This window comes from Bubalus kerabau, chromosome 1, assembly GCF_029407905.1.
Source record: "Bubalus kerabau isolate K-KA32 ecotype Philippines breed swamp buffalo chromosome 1, PCC_UOA_SB_1v2, whole genome shotgun sequence".
NCBI classification, from domain to species: Eukaryota; Metazoa; Chordata; class Mammalia; order Artiodactyla; family Bovidae; genus Bubalus; species Bubalus kerabau.
In genome coordinates this window covers 211,513,579-211,538,839 of record NC_073624.1, presented here as the reverse complement: position 1 = coordinate 211,538,839, position 25,261 = coordinate 211,513,579, and the positions used below count along the sequence as shown (strand labels likewise).

The 25,261-nt window shown below is 50.1% G+C and overlaps 2 protein-coding genes across 13 annotated transcripts; one reads left to right on the top strand and one right to left on the bottom strand.

The window, feature by feature from the left end:
* The first annotated feature begins 5,529 nt into the window (after nucleotides 1-5,529).
* ZNF692 (zinc finger protein 692) lies at nucleotides 5,530-13,885 on the top strand. 8 transcript variants are annotated; one of them, XM_055552451.1, is made up of 12 exons: nucleotides 5,547-5,683; nucleotides 6,394-6,581; nucleotides 6,865-6,896; nucleotides 7,176-7,439; nucleotides 7,982-8,030; nucleotides 8,131-8,253; nucleotides 8,536-8,757; nucleotides 8,845-8,922; nucleotides 9,019-9,097; nucleotides 10,513-10,627; nucleotides 13,158-13,257; nucleotides 13,400-13,885. In XM_055552451.1, the coding sequence occupies exons 2-12, from the start codon at nucleotides 6,406-6,408 to the stop codon at nucleotides 13,695-13,697; spliced, it is 1,536 nt and encodes a 511-aa protein (XP_055408426.1). In that variant the 5' UTR covers nucleotides 5,547-5,683; nucleotides 6,394-6,405; the 3' UTR covers nucleotides 13,698-13,885. The 8 variants fall into 8 exon arrangements, with proteins under 8 accessions (XP_055408388.1, XP_055408383.1, XP_055408426.1 ...); XM_055552440.1 differs by lacking the exon at nucleotides 5,547-5,683 and adding an exon at nucleotides 5,756-5,776 and having other exon boundaries at nucleotides 8,539-8,757; XM_055552431.1 differs by lacking the exon at nucleotides 5,547-5,683 and adding an exon at nucleotides 5,756-5,776.
* Nucleotides 13,886-14,380: 495 nt separating this feature from the next.
* On the bottom strand, nucleotides 14,381-23,138 carry ZNF672 (zinc finger protein 672). Of its 5 annotated transcripts, none has more exons than XM_055552507.1 (4): nucleotides 22,971-23,138; nucleotides 19,247-19,384; nucleotides 18,412-18,518; nucleotides 14,381-16,928 (listed from the first exon to the last, which is right to left on the bottom strand). In XM_055552507.1, exon 4 carries the CDS (start codon nucleotides 16,699-16,701, stop codon nucleotides 15,304-15,306), a length of 1,398 nt encoding a protein of 465 aa, XP_055408482.1. In that variant the 5' UTR covers nucleotides 16,702-16,928; nucleotides 18,412-18,518; nucleotides 19,247-19,384; nucleotides 22,971-23,138; the 3' UTR covers nucleotides 14,381-15,303. The 5 variants fall into 5 exon arrangements, with proteins under 5 accessions (XP_055408482.1, XP_055408476.1, XP_055408470.1 ...); XM_055552501.1 differs by lacking the exon at nucleotides 22,971-23,138 and adding an exon at nucleotides 22,434-22,956 and having other exon boundaries at nucleotides 19,227-19,384; XM_055552495.1 differs by lacking the exon at nucleotides 22,971-23,138 and adding an exon at nucleotides 22,434-22,956.
* Nucleotides 23,139-25,261: the final 2,123 nt, after the last annotated feature.

Below are 25,261 nucleotides of genomic sequence, written 5' to 3'. Positions count from 1 at the left end.
CGCGCGCGATCTGGTTGAAAAGATCCCGCTCCACCACTTGCAGTATCACCACGGCGTCCCTGGACAGGGTCTTCTTCAGTATCTGCAACACAATGTCTCCCCACGACCGGCGTTGTGTGTTCCGCCGCGCCCCCTGCCACAGCGGCGGAAAGCACCCGTGCTGCTGCAACATTCCGGAGGATAAGTCTCCCGGGTGCCAGCTTGCTTCCCGTACATGTCCTCAGCCCTCTTGGGCTGCGACCTAGGTTTCCAGACAACCGGTTGGTTTCTTATAAATCGTTCCGCCCCGCCCGCTTGCCGTCACAGAAGATAGTGGCGGGCCACTCTCTAGTGTGATTGGGCTCAGGACAAAGGCACCGCCCACTGATGATCAAGGAGAAGACAAACAGAGCTCCCAGAGAAGCTAATTGGCTGAAGAAAACAGAGGACAGACGCTGATTGGGTGAGAGACAAAGGGTGGGGTGTAAGACTCTTGCATAGACTTGGGGCCTGAATAGGGCCAATAGTGTCGGTGGGTCTCCCGGAATTTAGGGCATAAACTTCCTGTGGAGTGCTCCTTCTCCACTTTATTATTATTATTTTTTAAAGTTTATTTATTTATAACTCCGTTGGGTCTTCGTTGCGTGTGCAGGCTTCTCTCTGGTTGAAGGATGTGGGCTCAGTTTCTCTGAGACATGTTGGATCCTAGTTCCCTGACCAGGGATGGAACCCACATCCCCTACAATGGAAGGCGGATTCTTAACCACTGGACCACCAGGGAAGTCCCCCTTCTCCACTTTGAGTCAGGATTTCAGATCAAGGCTGTAGCAATTTGGCTGTCTTTGAACCAGGGGAGTGGAAGGTGATTTTTCTATTTAGAAAGAAGAAGATATTGAGAACTCAGAGGGTACAGTAATAATATCAGATAGAGCTTTTCCCAAAGCAGGAGATAAAAAGGAAGCTATGGTGCCATCTAGAATCCAGAAAAAATAAATGTCATGAGGATAAATGAAATGTCCCCCAACATGAACCCCTAAGCCTCCTCACAAGTTCTTCATGGGGAGACTTAGGAACTTAACATGAAAAAAGCAACTGGCAGTTTCAAGAGGCTGTTAAGTCTGTGTAACTCAACAGAGCTAAAGCAACAAAAAGCTCAAATTTAATCATAACTTTTGAAATGGGGTGATAAAATGGAATTCTTAGATTGGGCTAAATACTGAAGGCAGTTTGGGCTAAGAACTAAAGGTAGAGAAGAAATATAGAGAATCTCCTCTTCCCAAAGATCTGCTTCCCAAAGAGGAGATTTGGACAAAGAGATGGCAAAGAGTTGGACAAGACTGAGCGACTTCACTTTCACTTTTCCTCTTCCCATCCATGCCAAAGAAGTTAGTGCTTGTCTTCAGTACCTACAAAGGAGGGTGACTGTTGAGAGGCTTGGTTCATCCCTTACTTCAGTGATGTAAGAAATTGAAGAGAGATTGAGAGGGGAAAAAAAAAGGGATTTGTTTGGAGAGGGTTATTGGAGGATTAAGGGGTTTAGAGCTTTGTAATTTTGAACCATATCAGATTGAGAGAACCAAGAGTGTGCTTGAGTCTCAAATCAAGTAAGGGACTTTTTATTATTATCTAAGAGTAACCAAGAATTATTAAACTTGTTTGTTATTTCATCCATGGGAAAGAGAAAATAGGATTTTACAGATGTCTACTAAGGGACCATGAAGGGAAAGAAAATATTTTTTTTTCTGTTTGTCCCCTGTGGAGTCCTATTTTTTGGATTAATGAAGGATCTTTTTTAATTAGTAAAGTATCTGGAATATGTGAGTGATCTTTCCTCCAATCTTATATTAGGCAGACAAATACCATGTTGAGTCATTGGTATCATAATTCAAGAGTATGATATAGGCAGGACATACTGGATTCATCCTAAAGGGTAGTTTATGATTGGATACCATATCATTTTGACTGTCTAGGCTGCACAGGAGAAGCCTGAGATAGCCAACAATCATCATATACCAACAACAAACACACAAGCAAATAATTTCAGAGAACTAGAAGTGCTGTGAAGGAAATAGACACAGTGGGCAGAGAATGACAAAAAGGATCTGAGTGGGTGAACTTGGAGCTGAGATTTACATAATAAGAAGGAAAACAACCACATGAAGAGATGGAGAGTGGGTATTCCAGAGAGAAGGGACTCTCTCCAGCGTGTTTGGTACATTTGAAAAATAGTAAAAACAAACAAAAAAAGTGGGACTAGTAGGACAGGGTGGATAAAGTAAGGAAAGGTCGGGGAGGCCAGAGAAACAGCCAAAGGTCAGACCACACAGGCCTTCATGTCATAGTAAGGGTTTTGGATTGCACTGGTGACCATGAAATGTTTTAAGCAGGAGATTTCCTCCTTTCTGCCTTGTGTGGGTGAGAGCAGAAGGAAGCAGATCAATCTTGCAAACACTCTGTAGATGTGATTGTTTTAGGATATTGAGATGGAGAGATTATTTGGATTATCTTTGTTATTTTTGTTCAGTTGCTAAGTCGATTCCAGCTCTTTGCTGGACTGCAGCATGCCAGGCCTCCCTGTCCTTCACTATCTCCTGGAGTTTGCCCAAGTTCATGTCCATTGAATTGGTGATGCCATCCAACCATCTCATCCTTTGTGCCTTCTTCTCCTTCTGCCTTCAATCTTTCCCAGCATCAGGGTCTTTTCCAATGAGTTGGCTCTTCACATCAGGTGGCCAAAGTATTGGAGCTTTAGCATCAGTGCTTCCAATGGGTATTCAGGGTTGATTTCTTTTAGGATTGACTGGTTTGATTTCCTTGCAGTCCAAGGGACTCTCAAGAGTCTTCTCCAACACCACAGTTTGAAAGCATCAATTCATCTGCACATATCCTTCTTTATGGTCCTACTCTTACATCCTTACATGACTACTGGAAAGACCATAGCCTTGACTATACGAACTTTTGTCAGGAAAGTGATGTCTTGGCATTTTAATATGCTGTCTAGGTTTGTCATAGCTTTCCTTCCAAGAAGAAAGCATCTTCTGATTTCATGGCTGCAGTCACCATCTGCAGTGATTTTTGAGCCCAAGAAGAGGAAATCTGTCACTGCTTCCACTTTTCCCTATTCTACATGCCATGAAGTGATGGGCCCAGATGATCTTAGTTTTTTTAATATTGAGTTTTAAGATTTTATTTTTTGGGGATTTTCTAGGTGGGCCCAAACACCTTCACAAATGTCCCTATAAAAGAGAAGTACAGGGAGATTTGATGCAGACAAAAGGAAAGGTAGCAACATGACTAGAGAGAGATTGGAATGATGTGGCCACAGGCTTGGGATTGTCAGTTCATCACCAGAAGCTACAAGAGGCAAGGAAAGGGTTTTCCCCTAGAATCCTTGTAGCAGAAATATTGCTCTGATGACAGCCTCATACTAAAGAGGCCTTCATAACTATGAGTAAAAAAAGTTTGTTGTTTTTAACCACCAAGTTTGTGGAGATGTTACAGCAACTACAGAAAACTAATACAGTTGACCTGGAGTAAGGTTTTAGCAGTGAAAAAATCTGGAAATGATCGGATTCACAACAAATTTTTGCAGATAGTATCAGCAGGACTAGATGATGTAGTCAAGGATGATTCTGAGGTTTTTGTTCTGAACAAGTGGGTGGATGATGGTAACATTTACTGGGAACCTGGGTCTCTTGCATTGCAGGTGGACTTTTTTTTTTTTTTTTTTTTTACCATTTGAGCCACCAGGGAAGCCCTTTAAAGCCAAGGGGCCAAATAAATAAAATAAGAATAAAAAAGTCCAGAAGAGAGAGGACGTGGTCCACGGAAAGACCCCAAGCTGATTCTCTGAAGAGGATCCAACAAAGGAAAGGAAGAGCCAATGAGGAGGGAGGAAAACCAGGTGTGTGTGAAGTCACAGAAGCCAAACTTCTGTGAGGGGACAGGGGTCATGGAGGGAAATACCTACATTGTCAGATATTGCTTTAAGGGTAGAGAAGCAGAGATGCAGAAGGAAATGGCAACCCACTCCAGTATTCTTGCATGGAGAATCCCAGGCACAGAGGAGCCTGGTGGGCTGCCGTCTGTGCGGTCGCACAGATTGGACAGGACTGAAGCAACTTAGCAGCAGCAGCAGCAGCAGCAGCAGCAGCAGCAGCAGAGAAGCAGAGAACAGACCACTGACTTTAACAAAGTGACTGCCCAGGGTGACGTTGACATAAGCTGTTCAGTGGCTTGGTAGACAGAAAAGCTCCACTGGAGTTAACTGAAGAGAGAACAGAAGTGCGGAATCAGTTCAGTTCAGTCACTCAGTCGTGTCCGACTCTTTGTGACCCCATGAATCGCAGCACGCCAGGCCTCCCTGTCCATCACCAACTCCCGGAGTTCACTCAGACTCACGTCCATCGAGTCAGTGATGCCATCCAGCCATCTCATCCTCTGTTGTCCCCTTCTCCTCCTGCCCCCAATCCCTCCCAGCATCGGAGTCTTTTCCAATGAGTCAACTCTTCGCATGAGGTGGCCAAAGTACTGGAGTTTCAGCTTTAGCATCATTCCTTCCAAAGAAATCCCAGGGCTGATCTCCTTCAGAATGGACTGGTTGGATCTCCTTGCAGTCCAAGGGACTCTCAAGAGTCTTCTCCAACACCACAGTTCAAAAGCATCAATTCTTCGGCGCTCAGCCTTCTTCACAGTCCAACTCTCACATCCATACATGACCACAGGAAAAACCATAGCCTTGACTAGACGGACCTTTATTGGCAAAGTAATGTCTCTGTTTTTGAATATGCTATCTAGGTTGGTCATAACTTTCCTTCCAAGGAGTAAGCGTCTTTTAATTTCATGGCTGAAGTCACTATCTGCAGTGATTTTGGAGCCCCCCAAAATAAAGTCTGACACTGTTTCCACTGTTTCTCCATCTATTTCCCATGAAGTGATGAGACCGGATGCCATGATCTTCGTTTTCTGAATGTTGCGCTTTAAGCCAACTTTTTCACTCTCCGCTTTCACTTTCATCAAGAGGCTTTTTAGTTCCTCTTCACTTTCTGCCATAAGGGTGGTATCATCTGCATATCTGAGGTTATTGATATTTCTCCTGGCAGTCTTGATTCCAGTCCACAGCAAATCTGGGCAACTTTTCAGATGACTTCTGTAGTGCGTGCGTGCTCAGTCACTTCAGTCATGTCTGACTCTGTGCGACCCCATGGATTGCAGGCTGCCAGGCTCCTCTGTCCATGGGATTCTCCAGGCAAGAATAGTGGAGTGGGTTGCAATTCCCTTCTCCAGGTCACTTCTGTCGGGGAACAGGGAATTGGGAGGGAGAATAAAAGATGAACTACAAAGTAGAAACAGTTGCAGAAGCCACATCCCTGGGCTGTTTGAAGGGGCTGGGGTCGGCGCACGGGAGGAGGGCCTATGAACTCCATTTCCCTAAGCCTTTGGCCACCAAACACAGGCGAGCTCCTGCTCGCCGGGGCAGCGACCCTTCTACAGCCTTTGCACTGTTCAGCCAGGAGCCTGAGCAGTTTGTATGGGAACCACGGCTCCCAGCAGGCGTTGCGCTGAGTGGCCAATGCGCAGGCGCGCGCAGGCAGCCTTCGACTCTCCCCTTCCCCCAAACCCCGGCGCCAGTTCCAGGCTGGAGTCACCGACGCGAAGGGGGACGGGTTCCTCTTAAAAGAGAAACACCGGCGGCGCGCGCGAGGTGGGCCCCTGTCCTCCCGCCGCTCTCCGGGCCTGCGCGCGACACGGGGGAGGCGCAGGCGCAGTCGGGATGAGGGCGGGTGGGGGCGCTCAGGTAAGGCCGGGGTGGGGGTGGGTCGCGGCGGGAGCTCTGGGCGGCCGGGGAGCTGCTTTAGGAATTGGTCCATCCGACGCAGTGTGAGTGTTCAGTGGGGCGGCCTAGAACGGAGTGGGGGGTGGCCTCCAGACCCCCGCCCCTCCCCCGCCCCCCGCCCCGGCTCTACCCAAGTCGTCCCAACTGTGAGGAGCTCTTCCAGTGCAAACGACCTCTTCCCTCATTTACCAGTAAAGACTCAGGCCTTTTTCAATACAAAACTGTTACCTTACCCTTTACCCCGCCCTAGTTGAAATTTTCTTACCCCATAGCTCCAGTTCTGCACTTCAGTGTGCCGGGGATCAGGCCATTCTGACTTTGATGCTGTCCCCTTACCTCCCACCCCCACGATACCCACCCTCTAGCACTAGTTTACACGCCCTGACAGGTAAGCAGATGTGGTTTGGACCCGGTGGCGGCGAATGCTGTTGCAGTGGTTTGGTTCTGCCCCAATTCACCGATGAGGAAACTGAGGCCCCGGCAAAGGGTGGAGTCGGGGCCTCTGGACCCGTATCCGATCAGCATCTCCTCCGGGGCCTCTGGACCCGTATCCGATCAGCATCTCCTCCACCCCGCAGGCCCTGGTACTCATGGCGGCCTCCCCTGCGGACGCGTCCCGCAGGCGGCGGGAGAAGCGGCGGCAGCTGGATGCGCGCCGCAGCAAGTGCCGCATCCGCCTGGGTGGCCATATGGAACAGTGGTGCCTCCTCAAGGAGCAGCTGGGCTTCTCCTTGCACTCGCAGCTGGCCAAGTTCCTGTTGGACCGGTTAGGGCCCGGGTCAGGGGTTCTGAGGGAGGAGACCCAGGCTACAACACCCAGCACCTTACCCGTCCCCTGTCCCCGACACCAAGTGTAGTCCTGCTGCTCCTTCCCACTGGCAGATTTCTCATTTCAGAAGCAAGGCCAGTGTGGTTTGTGACCTCCCACGGTCTTCCCCCACCTCTTGGTCCCCAGAGGATAGAGGACCCCTTAAGTGTGTGAGTGGCTAGAGCTGAGGGCAGTTGGTCACATGGGCCCTCACTTGACCTGCCTCTTGTCCCCCTGGCAGGTACACTTCTTCAGGCTGTGTGCTTTGTGCAGGTGGGTAGGGAATGGCTTGGGGTAGAGAATTAGGAGCCAGAGAGGGACGAGGGGGCAACAGGGAGTGGTGTGACCTAGAAATACCCTCCCTATGGGGACTGGATCAGAGGGAGCCTTGAGTGAGTTTGGGAAGAGATGGGGGGAGTTGGACAGCTGAGAGGGGCCACCTGTGGAGAAGGGAGTAGGGGGTTGGGGTACAGGGCTGTCTGAATGTGGCTCTCCAGGATGAGACCAGAGGGTCTCCCAGCTCACCCTTGACTGTTGCCTTTACTGCTCTAGGTCCTGAGCCTGTGGCCCCCAAGGGACTGCAGTATCTGGTGCTTCTATCTCACGCTCACAGCCGGGAGTGCAGCCTGGTGCCTGGGCTGCGGGGACCTGGGGGCCAAGATGGGGGGCTTGTGTGGGAGTGTTCAGCTGGCCACACCTTCTCCTGGGGCCCCTCTTCAGGCCCCAAATCTCCAGAGGAGCCAAATCTGACCCCTCTTCCAAGTACTGACGAGAGGAGCTGGTGCCCAGAGGCCAAGAGTGGGCAGGAGCCTGCAGGTAGGCTGGGGGAAAGAAGAGTTATGGAGAAAAAAAGAGGGGAACTCAGAACCCTATTCTGTAACTCAGAGCCCCATTCTTCAAAAATTATCCTTTCTCAGTGGAAAAACTCTATGCTGATAAGGAAATATATCCTCAATATATTTTTAAGTATGAAAAGCAGAATACAGAATTGGATGTATCGTATGTTACCATTGGTGGATAAATAAGAGAAAAAAGGAATTTATTTGTATGTACTTATGAATGTATAAAAATTTCTAAAAGGGCATATAGGAAAACAGGTTACCTATAGGAAGACTGAGGTGGCTGGGGTACGGATTGGAAAGGAGACTTCACAGTGTACCTTTTTATACTTGTTTCTTTTTTTGGGCCATGTGAAATGTACCATGTCTAAAATCAAACAATCCCTCCCACTCCAGTAGCCTGTTGCCCCTCTTCCTTCTTCCTAAGAGTCTTCCAACCACTTCAGGCCTTAGAACTTCACCTGTCCTCATCCCTCCAGTACAGAATTCCTTCCCTTTTGACCTTACCCATGCCAACAGGTTTGGAATCTAACTGTGATGAGAGGGCTCAAGAGGCCAGGATGCCCAGGTGAGTCTGGGGTTGGGGAACAGCGGGGGACAAGATAGACCTGGGTGGACAATGGAAGTGAGGGAGCAGGACTTCACACTTGCCTTCCTTGGACCTGCAGGGGGGCGGGACCTCCACCGGAGACCTTCCCATCCCTCGGAGAAGATGGGGAAGAAGAAGAGGAGGATGAAGAGGAAATGCTCAGTGATGCTAGTCCCTGGACCTACAGCTCCTCCCCAGATGAGCAAGTTGGGGCTGAGGGAGGATTCTGAACAGAGTGGGCTAGTTGCGGGGCGGGGTGGGGGTGGCCGGGGCGGGGGCTCTTGGAGCTTTGCTTTGCAGACTTCAGGGAGTGGCTTGTTGGTGGAGAGGGCAGGGTAGGCTTTGGGGAAGGCAGAAGGAACTAGAGATTTTGAACTGGGTGGAAAGTGAGTTTGGGATCTTTGCAATTTAGGGATTGGGGTTGGGCTGGGGCTGGCTGAGGATCCATGAGATAATGCCCTCCTCCTCTTCATTCTCCTTTCAGCAGTGAGCCAGATGTCCCTAAACCACCCCCTTCCCCTGTCACCCATGCACTTAAGGATGGGGAGATAGCCCCGGCCCCTGCAGCTGTCCCAGCTCCTCTTGCTTCGTCATCCTCATCAGCATCCTCATTGGGTTCTGGAGCTCCTAGGCCTGTAGAAGTCAGGATACAGCCAGAGCTCAGGGGGACCCCTGAAGCAGACAAGCAGACTGAGCCCCTGGCCAGGTAACCTGATGGCTGAGACAGAGGGCAGGGGCATCCTGGGACATGGCCCTCCCTCGAGGCCCTCTGCTCCCTCTTTGCTGCCCATAGCCCTGGGAGTCAGGCTCAGTCTGCTCTGGCCTCGGCATGGGATGAGGACACTGCTCAGATTGGCCCCAAGAGAATTAGGTAGGACTGGGGAAAGGGGCCCTGGTAGGGAAGGGTGAGGAGGGAGGTGGAGGAGAGCCTGCACAAGTCCTCCCGCTTCCTGTTCTCCTTCCTCAGGAAAGCTGCCAAAAGAGAGCTGCTGCCCTGTGACTTCCCTGGCTGTGGAAGGATCTTCTCGAACCGGCAGTATTTGAATGTGAGGATGTGAGGGGTACAGGTTGGATTCTGTGTAGCCTCGTGGGTGGAGGAGGGCTGAAGGACAAACTGAGGTAAAGAAACCTGGGGTGTGGGGGGAATTCAGAGCCAGGGAGAGAAGGGTTGGGATGGATGTGCAGAGCTTGCCTACAGTTATAATCACTAATCCAGATGACTGGTAGATAAGGCAGGACACCAAGCCTCAGGTGCACAGCTGCTGCCACTACTGCTTGTTGCACAGGCCCTCTGGTGACCACGTGGAGATAATGGTGGCATTCTTCAGGCTTTTGAGGTGCTAGTCACTGCTCTAAGTACTTGATATGTGTTGAGTCTTTTGATCTTCTCAACATTCTTGTGGAGTGGGTGCTGATACTATTCTTGCTTTTCTGATGAGGAAAACAAGGAACACAGAAAGATTAAGCATTGCCCAAGGCTTCTCATTAGTGTGTCCTGGTGCTAGGGTTCCTCAGTCCATTGGACTGCCTTGCTCTGCTGGCTTATGTGGGTGGTCCTGCACTAGAAGGTTTAGGAGACAGTCTTGTCCTCAGCCTTACTACAGGAGAGGTTTGAGGCACAGAGAGGGAAGAGTCCAAGCCCCACACTCAGCGAGAGCTCTCACAGGGTTCTGAGGTTGGGGGACCCTAGACCAGAGGGATAGTGAGGCCTGGGTGGATGGGATTTGGGAGAAGGGGAAGGTCCCCATGTGGTTGCAAAGCTCTAGGCTTTTGATAAGAACAGCAGGGCTGGTCAGACATATTTGATTCTGTTAATGAAGGAGACTGAAGTAGCTCCCAGCAGTAGTTTAAATATGGGGAAATGGGATTATGGAGAAAGGGAAAGAGCTCATGTAGCTTAGTGAGCCAGAATGTGAAAATTAGACCAGATAAAAAGAGAAATATTTCCTAGAAATACTTGGGGAGTTAAGGTTGAAGAACACACTACCCTTAAAAGTGTTCCAAGTTGAGAGAGTGTGTGTTTCCAAAGCACATTTAGGAGAAAATTATATAACCCCATGGTGAGCTATTAGTAAAATGTAGGCCATCTGAGAGACACTGTTGGGCATTGATATTGATATCAAGGAGAATAATCATAACCACCTAAAATGTGTTCCCATCCCTGGCAGATGGCAAGTATATAGTTAGGGAACCAGGAATGTCAGCAGAACTGCATTTTGTTCAGGGAACTGGGCATTGCAGGGTGAGGTGACAAGGAGGTGAGATAATGGCACTTGAGGGCAGGGCAGAGTAAGGACAGGGTGGGATCAGGAAGGGATGGGATTGGGGTGCTCACTTATAGGTGAGGACTGGACTATAGGTGAGGCAGTGACAAGAATTGTTAAGGAAGAAGGCAGAAGAGCCTGCTTGCTGGGTCAGCTCTGGTGGTCTCCCTGAGAAAGCCATGTGCTTCCTTCCCTAGCACCACAAGAAATACCAGCACATCCACCAAAAGTCCTTCTCCTGCCCAGAGCCAGCCTGTGGGAAGTCCTTCAACTTTAAGAAACACCTGAAGGAGCATGTGAAGCTGCACAGTGGTGAGTGGTAGAAATGCCTTCTCATCTCCCCACTGTGGGTCCTGTCACCTCCCCCTGTGGGTACCTTCACCTTCCCCACAAGGCCCATCACCTCTTATCTGCAGGTTTTGTCACATTGCTCTGGGATAACTCTTCATTCACACACTCATCCTGCCCTCTCTTTTTGTTGAGATCTTGCCTGCTTTAAACTGTTCTAAGTGCTGGGATTTGGCAGTGAATAAAGCAGGCAGTACTCACCTTGTAAGATGTCCACTCTACTGGCACTGGGCCACAAGAGCTGTGAAAAGTGCTTTGAGCAAAGACCTAAGTGAAGAGAGAATGGAGGCTTAGCCACACCCACAAGCAGCTCATGAGAGGACCCTAAACTGGCATCTCCAAGCATGATCCAGGAATGGAGAGGAAGACAGGAGGTTAGAAAGGAAGAGAGGTCAAATAGGTGGTAGAGGCCTCCAAGACCATTTTCATGATGGCTTGGCTCCTGGCCACATGTGATGGGCACCAGTATGTTGGAGGGAGGGACACAACTGATTTTAAAAGGAGCACTGTGACAGCCATGTGAAGAATAGAGGGACCGCAGAAATGTGCAGCACAGTAATGATGACCTGGACAGTCGAGTCGGTGAGAAGTGGCTGGAGACTGACGAGTGAAGATGGAGCCAGGGCTACTATGGGTAGAACAGATTGTCCATGGGTAGGACTGTAGAGTCAGGGAAGACTTGGAAAAAGATTCGAACCTGAGCAACTGGGTAGAAGGTGATGTGATTCCCTGAAAATGACAGAAAAGCAGGTTTCAGGAAAGGGACATGACATTTTATTTGGGACATGTTAATCAGGTGTCCCAGAAAACATGAATCTGAAGTTCAGAGATGTTGGGTAAAAAAGAAGAACTTGTTCATCATGAGCACTTGGGTGGTGTTTAGAGCTGTGGGTGGAGTGTTTCTACAGGGAGAGAGTGAACATAGGTAGAGAAGAGGTCTGAGCAGGGCAGGTGGGAAGGTCAGCTACAGAGGGGCCAGGGAGGCAGCTGAAGAGCAGTATCCGAGGAGCCAAGTGGAGAAAGCGCTCTAGGGAGGAGGGAGGGGTGACCTATGCCAGTGCTGCCGAGCTGTGTGAGATGAGGATGTGGACAGGCCACCAGACAGGGTAGTGGAAAGCTATCCTTGACCAGATGAGAAAATGGCATGTGACAAGGGAGATAACAGCCAGCAGGGGGTGGGTCTGGAGCAGAGAGGAGCTGAGGAAGTGAAGATAGCAAGTACGGACAACTCTTTGGAGTTTTGCTGTGAAGGCAAGCAGAGGAGTAGGTGTAAGCTGGAGGGCAGGATCATACAGAGATGATCCCACAGAGAGGAAAGGCTTGCTGATGCTAGGGTTGGGCAACCTCAAGTCAGTGAGGAGGGGGTGTGTCTGGGCACAGTTGGAAGGCAGCCACAGGGAAGCAGGGACTACTCACATATATGGGCACAGAAAGCAAGTTGCCTGGTGGATTAGGTGAGGGGAGGATGTGGGCCTTCTTTCCTGGCTCTTTTCTTCTGGGTGACTTATAAAATGAGGTCATTGCTGCGTGAGGTTGGTAGAAAGAGGAGGTCATGTGGAAAATGCCCTTCTAGACTCTAGAAAGTGGGAGTAAACTGACCAAGAAGATGCAGAGGTACGGTGGCAGGGCAGTGGGGAGGCTCGAGGCTTGCAGTTGTGTATGAAAGTAGAGCCCAAGGTTGGGTAGCGGGGAGTTGTAGGTTGTCTGCCCTGCTCAACACACATGTATGTGCAGGCCTGGAGCAACCAAGTGTTGTATTTATCCTGAGTTGGGTTTTAACCAGGAAAATATAGCTGAGGAAGAGAGAGACAGGTAAAGTGAAGGAAGGCCATGAAGATGCCTTGGAAATGGACTGGTCAGAGAAGGCAGGGAGACAGTGGGCCACTGAACTGGCAGCCTGGAGTTGTAGGATTACTGTAACAGGACAAAGGATGACTGGAACTAGGATGCTTGAAATTGTGATTTCTACATGGTGCAGTGATGGTGCATAACCTGGGAGTGGTGGCTGAGGTAGGGGGGCCAGGTTAGTGAGGGTCTGGGAACCAGGAGAGTGGAGGGCTGGACATGTAGAAAACAGATTGACACCAGTTGTAGTGACTGAGGAGAGAGCCTGGAGCGGGAGTTGTGTGGAGTGCAAGTTAGTGTTGGGGCTGAAGGCTGTAGGTACATGTGTGTGTGGTCTGATGGCAGGGTATACAGAGCAGTGGTTGGGCAGAAGACTACAGGATGCATTGAAAAGGATGGCTATCTCCGCTGCTGCAGGAGGTGTAGGAGAAATGTACCAGGCTGGCGGTCAGGTTCAGGGAGAAAGGAGAGGGGATTGGCTCTTGATACCCACAGGGTGTCTGTCAAGTCACAGGGCACTGTTGTGGGGCTGGGAGGAGTGACATGCAGACTAAATAGGGACAGTACTCCTTTGGAGGACTGGAAGGGGTGGGCCAAGGAGGGCCTCAGTTTGGGGATGGATGCTTGGCTATCCCCTATGTGCCCACAGACACCCGAGACTACATTTGTGAGTTTTGCGCCCGGTCTTTCCGCACCAGCAGCAACTTGGTCATCCACCGGCGCATCCACACTGGAGAGAAACCCCTACAGTGAGTGTGGGGAAGGGAGCCTGGTGTGGGGTGAAGTGGGGAGGTGCTGGAAGGACACCTGGGAAGCTGGGACCAGGAGGAGCCCCTAGGGAGGTCAAGATGGGCTGAGGCACCTTCCCTCACTCTTCTCCCCCTGGTTTAGGTGTGAGATCTGCGGGTTTACCTGCCGCCAGAAGGCATCCCTGAATTGGCACCGGCGCAAGCATGCAGAGACAGTGGCTGCCTTGCGATTCCCCTGTGAGTTCTGTGGCAAGCGCTTTGAGAAGCCCGACAGTGTTGCAGCTCATCGCAGCAAAAGCCACCCGGCCTTGCTCCTGGCCCCACAAGAACTATCTGGTCCAGTGGAGTCCTGTTCCAGCATCTTGGCCTCTGCATCCCTGGGGGCCAGTGAAGGATCCAGGTCCACTCTGGCTCCTCAGGCTCCCATGCTGCTCCCTTAGCAGTGAGCATTCCTCAGAATTTGGGGATCCAGGTCCCAGGGACTGGAAAGGAGCAAGAAGGGCAAGATGCCTGGTGTCCAGGAACTAGGGTGATGGGGAATGCAGGGCAGGGGCAAGACCAGATTTTAGGGGAGCCAGGCTACTTGAGTCTTCCTAAAGGACAGAATAAACCCAGTATTTTACATAGACCTGTGTGGGCAGAGTGAGTATTTTGGCACCTGAGGTACAGAAATCTTGATTCTTTTAGAAACAGGCTCTGCTGGAATGTGCCTGAGTGTACCCTAAGTGCAGTCCCCCACCTGCCCCCACTGTGAGGACCCAGCTTTCTTTCCCAATTCACTTTGGCTTCCCTTTTTTCTGTGGAGAGTCACACACACTCTTGCCTTCAAGCAAGGCAGGATGTGATCACTAGGTCATTCCAGAGGGATGGGCTGGAGAAGGATTAGAGGTATGTGACTCTGGGCCACATTTCTATTCTTTGTTAACCAAGACAACTAGATGTATAGGGGCCCCTGAAGAGTCTTGCCTTCCAGTGCAAAAATGAGGGGGCTATACATCTACGGTTGCTGATGTAGCCTGGGAAGGGACCAGAGACCTTGATTTTTGAAAGGGCCTGTTTCTTGGGTGACTTGGTGTCTATGAATACAGCAGCCTCAGGTTTAACAAAGGGAGCTCTTGGCATCTAGAACTCAAACAATTGTTTATTTCACCACCTGCAAGAAAAAAAAAAGGCCAATTCCAGGGAATTTTCAGCCCTGCACTGTGGCCTCTGTGGAGCTGTTTTCCTATGGTTCCAAGTGTGATTTGTACATAACATTCTCACTCCACTTGGCAGTGCCCAGCTTTGTGGACCCATGTGGTCTTGACTCAGGTCCCAGGCTAGTGTCCCCTACCTGGAGAACACTATCCTGAGAAGCACCCTGATCTGTACACCAACAGGTCTGTCCCATGAGACAGGTGGGCAGCCATGCTGAGGGCTCATGCCCACCTTTACATGCTGTGAAGCACTTCTCTGAGTGCTTCTGATGTGGAGATATCTTTCTGAAAAGTGAGCTGTCCCACTATTTCTCTGCAAATTTCCCATCTCTCAGAAGCTGAGGGAAAAAGCAGCAAGAGACTAACAGCCAAGTGAAAGGAAGAGGCAAGAAGACCACCGGTGGGATGTGACTCTAGCCACATCTATAGTCATTACCTGAAGAGATAGGATACCAAAAGTACCCAGAAAGAAAAGGTAGAGGGGACTCAGGCTGCAAAAAGGAGATGGAATAAGAGAAGACAGAACAATGATGGGAAGACAGGCAAGACCCCGAGAGCACAGCAGCAGGGATGTGACACATTAATACTTGGATGCTGTTCTACGCGTGGGGTCTGAGAGGTTTTCCCTGTACCTACACCTCAGAGGGGAAGAAGGAAGGGCTGAGGACAGGCAAGGAGCTGACAAGCTACATAGACGTAGGGGTGCGGCGAGAAGCCAGGTGAAGTTCTATCGAGACAGATGGAGAAAGGTGATAGGCCATGCTGTCTTTCCACAGACCTCTGTCTGCAAGTTGTCCCACCGTCCCTGTGGCATTGTATGAGTGCTTGTCTAGCCCACCCCAGAGAAGTCTCAACAAGTCTCTCTCAACTGAGACAAAAAAAGCCCTGGCTTTTCCTGTCCTGCTTGCCCGGCAACGATGAGTGCAGTGCCTGCCTTGGGCTGAGTGGCAGCGGCAGCAGGAGCAGTGGAGGCACGAGCACGCCTGTGAGCTCGCTGGTGCTGTGACAGGGAGCGGCTGTGGCTAAAACATTTGCCACACTCCGCACATTCCGCTGGCCGCTCGCCCAGGTGCGTCTTGCGGTGCAGTGCCAGCTTGGAACCCACACTGAAGGCCTTGCCACACTCAGGGCACTTGTGGGGCTTGTGGCCAGCATGGTTGCGCCGGTGCACATTGAGGTTGGAGACGCATGTGAAGCACTTGCCGCACAACTCACAGCGGTAGGGTTTCTCACCTGTGTGTGTGCGCCTGTGCTTCGTGAGGTCTGAGCGGTCACTGAAGCAGCGGCCGCACTCAGTACACGGGAAGGGCCTCTCACCTGTGTGGATGCGCTGGTGCACCACCAGGTCAGAGCGCTGCCCAAAGCCCTTGCCACATGTGGCACAGGCATGTGGCCGCTCTCCCTGATGGCTGCGCCGATGGCGCAGCAGCGTGGAGCTCTCACTGAAGCGTCTGCCGCAGTCGCCGCAGGCGTAAGGCTTCTCGCCCGTGTGTGTGCGCTGATGGCGCACCAGTGTAGCGCTCTCCAAGAAGCCCTTGCCGCACTCCGGGCATTTGAAAGGTTTCTCACCTGAGTGCGTCTGCAGGTGTCGCGTTAGCGTGGAACTCTTGCCAAAGCTCTTGCCACACACACCACACTGGTGTGTGTCCGGAGCACCTGGCTGCCCAAGTGTGGAGTCACTGGGGCTCCTGGCTGCATGAACACGCAAATGGCTCCGAAGTCCAGCGACGCTACGGAAGGCCCGCGAGCACTGTGTGCAGCGGTGGAGTGTGTCAGCAGGCACGGTAGGTGTTCCCCATGGGTGCGCCCGTGCCAGGTGGAAGCGCAGCGCGCTCTGGCGGAAGGCTCGAGGGCACAGCGGACAGCGGTGGGGCCTCTCAGGAGGGTGCCAGCGGCGCCGGTGCAGTAACAGAGCCGGGAGGTGTGGAAAGCATCCGCCACAAGCTCGGCAGCGGCAGGAGCGGATGCGCCGCCTGTGTACGCTCTGGTGCAGGTCAAGGCGGCCGCTGTGGCGGAAGCTCTGGCCACACTCACTGCAGATGTAGAGCGTCTGGCCCGCGTGAGCGCGTCTATGTGCACGGAGGTCAGAGGCCTCTGCGCATCGCTCGCCACACTCTAGGCAGCGGAAGCTGCTGTCACGACTGTGGACGCGCTCATGCCGCAGCAGCACTGAACTGTAGCGGAAGCTCTTGCCACACTCACTGCACCCATAAGGTCTGCCCGCTGCCACCTCTGAGGCAGCGAACATGGTGAGGGCCAGGTCGGGAGCCCTCAGCGTGCAGAGTGCCACTCACACTCTGGAGTCCACCTTCTCCATCTGAGTTATTTTTAAGGCATAGAAAGGGAGCAGTAGCAAAGGGAAGGGAGAGAGACCTGGAAAATTGGTTTGTAGATTCCAGGGTTCTTTCTCTCATGGCAGGTGCTGTGGCTGTTTCAGAGGTGGGCTGCAGCCAGGTTTACCATGTATCATGAGCCCTGCAGAGAGAAGGTCACTGTGAGCTCCAGCAACATCTATGACAGCTACACCTTGGGAAATGGAGGGTCAAGCACAGGTTCCCTGTTTTCTGTAGCTCCTCAGTTAGGTCATCCCTGAATTCCATTCTCCAAGACAGGAGGCAAAACCATGGGAGTCTGAGAAATATAGGCCAGGGAGGGGTCTGTCCTTGTGCCACTAGGAAGGGCAGGAGGGACTCAGAGGGAAGTTTGCCTCCAGTACAGTGCTCAGAAGAGGAAGAGTGTCCAGCTTGTTTTATAGCTTTGGACCAGGGATCCTGGCCTGGTGATACACTAGGAAATGACCAAGGAGGGATGGACAATGAGAAGTCCCCTAGGCCTAAACCAATCAAAGCCTTCTTCCAAACACTCAGGGTTTCCTGAGTAACCAATGTGAACTGAGCCAGGCCTAGACTGGAAGTGGTGAAGCATAAACCCCTCAAGCAGCAGCAGCTAGGGTAACAGGCTCAGGAATGGCTGGGACCTGAGCAAGGGAAGGTATTTGAGAAAACTGAAGTCTTGCTCCTTGGCTTTGGATAGCACCTGATAAGCAGTCACTCCACGCCAGGGCACAGTCTCAAGTTCCCTGGCCTAAATTTGAGAAAGTGAAGCAACTCAGGACCCAGGGAAGGGGTAAAAGAATATTATCAAAAGTTGATGGTATTATTAAAGAAAGTGAAGTGAAAGCCGCTCAGTCATGTATGACTCTTTGCGACTCCATGGACTGTAGTCCATGGAATTCTCCAGGCCAGAATACTGGAGTGTGTAGCCTTTCCCTTCTCCAGGGGATCTTCCCAACCCAGGGATTGAACCCAGGTCTCTCACATTGCAGGCAGATTCTTTACCAGCTGAGCCACAAGGGCAGCCCATTATTGAAGTGCCTTTCAAATTTCTAGGGAGGGCGAGGAAGGAAGAAGGAAAATCCTTTCTAATTCTCAGGGCATCCAAGTTGTTTGCAAACATTCTGGAGACTTTCCTCATTACCCCAGCTCCAAGGATCTGAGAACCTGAAGTAGCAAAGAAGCCCCTGTATGGGGATGAAATCTGCTCTGCTATTCTCTTTATCTCAAATGGTATCCCTGAATCCTTCCGACAAGTTGGCCCAGATGGCTGTCCATGAGCAGGATCAGCATTTGTGCACAGAACTTCCTGTGCCCTCTATCTAAAGCACAAATGGGGCTGCTCTCCTAATCTGGCTGGCCTCACCACTGACTGCCTCAAGACCCACAGCTCTGTCCCCTGTTCAGTTCAGTGGGACATGGGAGACAGGTATAGTCACTATCAACTACAGCCATGTCACCCAACAGATCAGAGATAGGAAGTAAACAATAGTCATCAGTCATTTTCTTATTAACAGATGGCAACTCTAAATTTCCAGAGGTGTGGTTAAAACACCCCACAGATGGGGTTCTAATCTTCTGGATGCAAATGGACTCAATTTAAAGAAGGCTTTAAAGCTACAGACCTGCAGGAGTGGGCTCTGAAGCTTCTGCTCCCCTCCGTACTATTGGGCAGGAGTGGCTGATGTAGGATGTTTTCTCTCTGTGCCTCTGGAGCAGGGTGTGCTGTGCCCTGTAGGAGGGATAAAATAAGAGGAACAATGTGGTTTTAAACTGAGCAGAGAGGACAGATGCAGGAAGAAAGAAAAAGGGAACATTTCCTGGAAGAGAAGTATTTTTTAAACAGGTATTTTCAAGTATAAAAAACTTAACAAGAAGAGTATCACAGATCACTTACTCACCTTCAACATTTATTTACATTCTAAATTATGTTTCATCTACGACATCCCCCCAGCTTGCTCCAGCCCATACTTGTTTTTGGAGATGGGGTCGGGGAGGGGTGCACTGGAATATTTTAAATCCTGGTCATCTTATTCAAAGAGTTTTAAACAAAATCTTTAATTAGGAGCAAGAGACCTCTGCAGACCTGACAGCAAACTTTAGAAGGAGTCTCTTGGTTCTTCCAGAAGGAGTTTTCAGCCCAGATACTTGCTTGGGTTGCTGATTCTAACTGGTCAAAATCAAAGGAATGTTTGCTCTCGTGTGAATAAAACCTCTCAAGGGTCAGTGGTTGATCCCAAATGCCAAGGAAAGCAGGGCTTATGTCCTAGTGAGTGTTCCCCTTCACCTGAGTGTCTCTGGAGACCCTGGCACCTCTCAGGCCAAATTTCTGGGATCAAACCCTCTACCAGGCTACCACTTTCAAGGGTACATGTCCAAGGAAGGTAAGACAAATGCACAAACATAAACAAACAGACATAAATGACATAAACAAAGATACCATTTTGCCCCATTACAGACATGGAATAAGAGACCCTGGTCTAGGGTGCAGGTTTGGTGCTTGAGTGTCAGGGTGTATCCTTCAAGTTTCACTTCTGTTCACCTTACCCCATACTGGAGCTTGCCCTTGAAGGAAAGGGTCTATGCCTGGAAGAAAATCTGGAAAAAAAAAAAAAAAGTACTATCCTGCCAACAGAACAATTTCCAGACTGTCCTAACCATCATTTTCCTGACTGAATTTTGAAGTGTTATACCACCAAATTTCTTTGACTATCAGGAAAAAATAAGTATGAGGGAGGCTTTAAAGAGGGAAGGGGATAATTATGTGTGAATTTACAAAAAATCATAGTTGTTCAATTTTTGTAGCTTTTAAGCATTTAATACTTACAGATTTATTATATGTAACTAATAAAAGACAAGTACTAAGAAGATAAGCTAATGGCAAAACTTAACATCACAATACATTTCTGAGTTTCGTTTACCACAAAATGTATTTGTTTCTTAATAGATATTGCCAGCATTTCATGTCATATCTAATGGTTCACATGAGTGTTGGACTAAATCAGGATTTAGTACATTTACTAACAATCTTCTGTGAGAGAAGAATAGTTCTTTTTCTTCTGAGTTGTACTGTTCAGTCAGAATAAAGATTTTCCTCCCTGGTTATCTTTTCTGCCAGGCCAACATTTCTGGGGCATTGTGAAGACTCTTTAAGCCAGAGTTGGATGCAGATGTGGGTTTGAGGGCTGCCTCAGCTGTGCCACAAGCGACATGAGGCAACTGAAACTTGAAATATGGTTGGTTCCAAATGAGATGTGCTATAGTGTCAAGTACACTCCTAACTTCAAAGACTTAGTATGAAAAAGAATGCAAAATATCTCATGAATAATGTTTAATACTGTATGTTGAAATAAAATTTTAGATGTATTGGGTTAAATGAAATAATGAAATATATTTTATAATTTATTTCACCTGTTTTTAAGACAAGTGATGATTACAAATGTGGCCAAATGGCTTGGAACACATACAAAGGGAGGCTACCCCACCTCACAATCCCTGGAGGGGATTGCATGGAAAGGTCACTAACTTCCCGGACTCTTAGAACCAGAGAAGATGGCCACTCTTCTCATGTCCTAAGATGTAGGGCTCTGGCCACACGCTCCAGAGGGTCCATCTGCTCTTTGGGAAAGTGAATATCTATAGTGCCATGTAGATCTGTTTGGGACTTGGGGTTGTGACTCATGCAAAGCTACTCTCCTAGTTGTTACTGCTACTTTCCTAGTTGTTACTAGCATCAATATGGAATGGCTCTTGTATGTTCCTGTGTATGTACCACTTTCCTCCTCCTACCAGTCCTTTGAGGTGGGTACTACTGGGCACCCCTGTGTGACCTAAGGTTCCCCTGCAGTGCGAGCTTTTCTAGACCCACTCGGGTGGCAAGTGGGTCCAGGGACAGGGAAGGGATGGCAGGCCAGGAGGCTTGTCTGATTCTCCCTGATAGTCTCCAACCCTTCTGGCCCCGGCCAGTTGATGGTAGCAGATCAGGAAGTCCCAGGTGACCTCACAGGCTGCCATGGGACTGGGGCTCACTTGTGCTTTGCATTCGATTCTTTGCAATCCTGGTAATGAGAAAGGAAACCGTTGGCCTTAGAAGAGGTTTGGAGAGTGGTAGCTGCATTTGGGAGAGAAGATTCTTCTGCTGGCCTCTCATACTTAAACTCCACCCTAGTCCCAGCCCTAAAGTCTGTTCTGTTGCCCCAGGCTTAATGACAGTGTAGTCTCAAGGACTCTGAGATACCCCTAGAGGCAGATTAAATTTTACATCCATTAAGAGGCAAATGATACACTTTTCATGGCTGCGAGGAGGAGGGGGGAGGAATTGGATGGATGGAAAAGTTTCCCTTGCCCTCTGGAGCCTAATATGGGTCTTTTCCAGTTGTAGGTCTTTCTACCTGAAAGCCCTTTCCCTTCTTCATTCAGTACTCAGCCCCAGTAATCCCTCCGCAGAAATCCTACTGAACACCTCCACTCCTCCAGCCCCCTCCTTGGCTTTACTCTGAATAATCAGTAAAAGTAACATGAAAGACTGATTCCCAGTCCACTCGGAAAGGTTTCAGTCTCTTTTCTAAGTGAGGATGAGGTATGAAATCCAGAGCAGCAGAGTGGCCACTCACTTCCCTCTTTCCCTTAACAGAAACAAGGTCCAGTATTTTAAAAGACCTTGTCTCTTCCAGCTTCAGATCCAGACATATTTAAAGAATTGGTGGAAACAGATACGACAGTTCACCCTTCCCCTCAACTGCCCAAGCCTGATCATGATCCAAGCATATTCATTTGCAACTTTTTTCCACAAAGATTTTTTCTGTGAAATCTGGTAAGTGTGGAGAAGGTATGTATGTTGACAGGGAGAGAACACAGTTTATTCTCTATATTCCTTTGACACACGGGCAAGACTACAGCTCGGAAGAGCCAGAGGAGCCCAGAAGCGGGATGAGGGGAAGGACTGTAAGGTGGTTCGCATTCTTCCTGGGCCTAGCAAGAAGTTGGGCACACATAAGGCACCTAATGCTTTTTAAAAATGATGTATTAATCTGGAATGCTATTCTTTCAAGCATTAGGTTCCTGGAGGAGAGTGCCTCTCTCTAGTCATCTTATCTTCCATAGCCCTATCCACTGCATACACTGCAAATACTCTGCCTTGGTTTACTAAGTGGGAACTTCAACCTCTGTAGGGGAACTAGAGAGGCAAGTATCCAAGTTCTGAGTCTTCCATGGCTGGCTGTGTGACCTTGGACAGGGAAGTCGTGTGCCTAACACTCCTGCCTGAGAAAACTCAGTAGAGGAAACTATTATAACGTCTCCTATGAAAAGAGGTAGGTGTAAAGTCTGAGAACGGCAGTTGCTGAGTTTTTAGGATTTACTCTTCCCAGGACAGTTTTGAGGAACTCTGAAAAAGGGGTCTGACTCCTACCTGGTAAGCATCCCAAACGTTCTGCAAAACCTTTAAGTCCTTCCCCTCCCCGACTGCTCCCCAACCCCGCAAAGAATCCTACTTAATGGGATTAGAGAAGCGTGGCGCTTTCGCAGACCCTCGACAAACACCGTGGGCTTAGAGTAAGTAGTGACTTTGATTACTCATTTTAAGGCTTGGTGTCTAGTACTTAACGGGAGCTGAGAACAACTACTCGAGGAATGAGGAACGCCGCACCTGAGCAGGTCGCCTTCCCCGGCCCCTCTCCGGAGCGCAGCCAATCCCGGGCGCCTCAGTTAGTTTTCGTCACGAGTTGCTGGTCAGATTCTCCTTGGACGAAATTTCCCATCCCTGGGCCCACCTCAACTCTTTGCCCTAGGAGCCAGCCCACGCGAAGGGCAAGACAGGGCACCAAAAACGTAGTGTAGAGTAGGGGGCGTTTAATATGGTCGGGACCCGGAGGCTGCCGCTGCCCTTTTATTCGGACTCAGCCTGGCGATATTTGCGTCGTGTGGCCGCCAGCAACTAAGGTCACAGCGGTTAGACTGGCGAGGACAGACGGAGGGTAAGGCCTGGGAGGAGCAGGCCGCGCGGCAGCAGGGGACGCGGGCCGGCCAATCCCTTGCTCCGCTGGGCCTCTGCGTCACTAGTTGCTACGGAGGCGTTCTTCACGGCGGCAGACGCTGGCCGCCCGAAGCTAAGGGAAAAAGCCGGGCGACAATTGGGGATCGCTGCCCCGCGCTAACCCTCCCTCCCGCCCCTCGGTCCCCTCACCGGTCTCCGACTGGCTCCTCGGACACCGCGCGGCTCCCACTCAGCTGGGTCGCTGACCCCCGCCTCCCGGACAGCGGGACTGGGGCGGGGAAGGGAGGGAAGGAGCGCGGGGCGGCCTAGTGGGGGGAACTGGGAGGTGCCTCGGGATTGAGGATCACGCTCCAGCCCCGCTCTCCCGGGTTGGCCAGTGGCCTGCCTCACGCCGGTGCGTCACCGGTTGCTGGGAAAACTCCGAGACGTAAGACAGCTCCACTAACGGTTCGGCCTTAGCAGCACGGGGCAGAATTCCAGTAAGGGGGCGGGACCAATAGACGGAGCCCCAGGAGACTCCCGGCCCGCCTCCCTCCTTGTCAAGGCCCCACCGTCTTCCTGGGCTCAACCAATCCCTGCCTTCTTCTTTGCCTACGTCCCACCCCGGGTCTCTTCCCGCCCAATCAAGAGGAAAGGGCTCTGAACCCCGTGCACAGCCTCAGGGCCTAGTGGCGGAGTCCGGGTGTATGCTTTTGTGTTTCTGCGGTTCACAGGGGCAGGGGTGGACGCAGAAAGATATCCCCGCAGGTGCCGCAGCCTGGCTAGGGGTGCCCCGGGGTGGAGTGACCTTGGGGGCCACCGCCCGAAAGTCCCGGCAGTTAGCTAGTGACTTCTTACAAAGAGGCCACACTTGATACCTGTTACCTTAATCCTTGCCACAGCCCTGCCAAGGAATTGATGACCAGTCCAAGATTGCACTACCAATATTGGGGGGTACTCCTAGACGGCTTTCCAGTTGTCTCTACAAAAGCATACTGGCTGAGCTCTCTGTTCAATGTCTTGTTCCACTGAGATGTGCTGTTATTGTTTTCCAGAAAAGCATTTGGGAATGTGACCGTCTGCCCTCAGGGCTGCCTATCAGGCTCCGGATGATGCCACTCAGGATCATTCTTTACCAGTTCTAATCTTCCTTTCATGGTCACTTAGTGCCACATATCTTGTCACCCATCCAGAGCTTCTGCCCCTCTCCTCTGCTCAGTTCAGTCGCTTAGTCGTGTCCAACACTTTGCGACCTCATGGACTGTAGCACGCCAGGCTTCCCTGTCCATCACCAACTCCTGGAGCTTGCTCAAACTCACGTCCATCACGTCAGTGATGCTATCCAACCATCTCATCTTCTGTTGTCTGTTTCTCCTCCTGCCTTCAATCTTTCCCAGCATCAGGGTCTTTTCCAACGAGTCAGTTCTTAGCATCAGGTGGCCAAAGTATTGAAGCTTTAGCATCAGTCCCTCCAATGAATATTCAGGACTGATTTCCTTGAGGATTGACTAGTTTGATCTCCCTGCAGTCCAAAGGACTCTCAAGAGTCTTCTCCAACACCAGTTCAAAAGCATCAATTCTTTGGTGCTCAGCTTTCTTTATAGTCCAACTCTCACATCCATACACAACTACTGGAAAAACCACAGCTTTGACTAGATGGACCTTTGTCGGCAAAGTAACATCTCTACTTTTTAATATGCTGTCTAGGTTTGTCACTTTTCTTCCAAGGAGCAAGCGTCTTTTAATTTCATGGCTGCAGTCACCATCTGCAGTGATTCTGGAGCCCAAGAAAATAAAGTCTGTCACCATTTCCACTGTTTCCCCATCTATTTGCCATGAAGTGATGGGACCGGATGCCATGATCTTAGTTTTTTGAATGTTGAATTTTAAGCCAACTTTTTCACTCTCCTCTTTCAGTTTCATCAAGAGGTTCTTTAGTTCTTCGCTTTCTGCCATAAGGGTGGTGTCATCTGCATATCTGTGGTTATTGATCCTGGCGATCTTGATTCCAGCTTGTGCTTCATCCAGCCCGGCATTTCACATGATGTACTCTGCATGTAAGTTAAAAAGACAGGGAGACAATATACAGGCTTGACGTATTCCTTTCCCAATTTGAAACCAGTCCATTGTTCCATATCTGGTTCTAACTGTTGCTTCTTGACCTGCACACAGATTTCTCAGGAGGCAGGTAAGGTGGTCTGGTATTCCCATCTCTTGAAGAATTTTGCAGTTTGTTAATGATCCACACAGTCAAAGGCTTTGGTGTAGTCAATAAAGCAGATGTTTTTCTGTAATGTCCTTTTTTTCTCTATAATCCAGTGAATGTTGCAATTTGATCTCTGGTTCCTCTGCCTTTTCTAAATCCAGCTTGAACATCTGGAATTTCTTGGGTCACATACTGTTGAAGCCTGGCTTGGAGAATTTTGAGCATTACTTTGCTAGTGTGTGAGAAAGTGCAACTGTGTGGTCGTTTGTGTACACTTAGATCCTTCAAGCCCTTC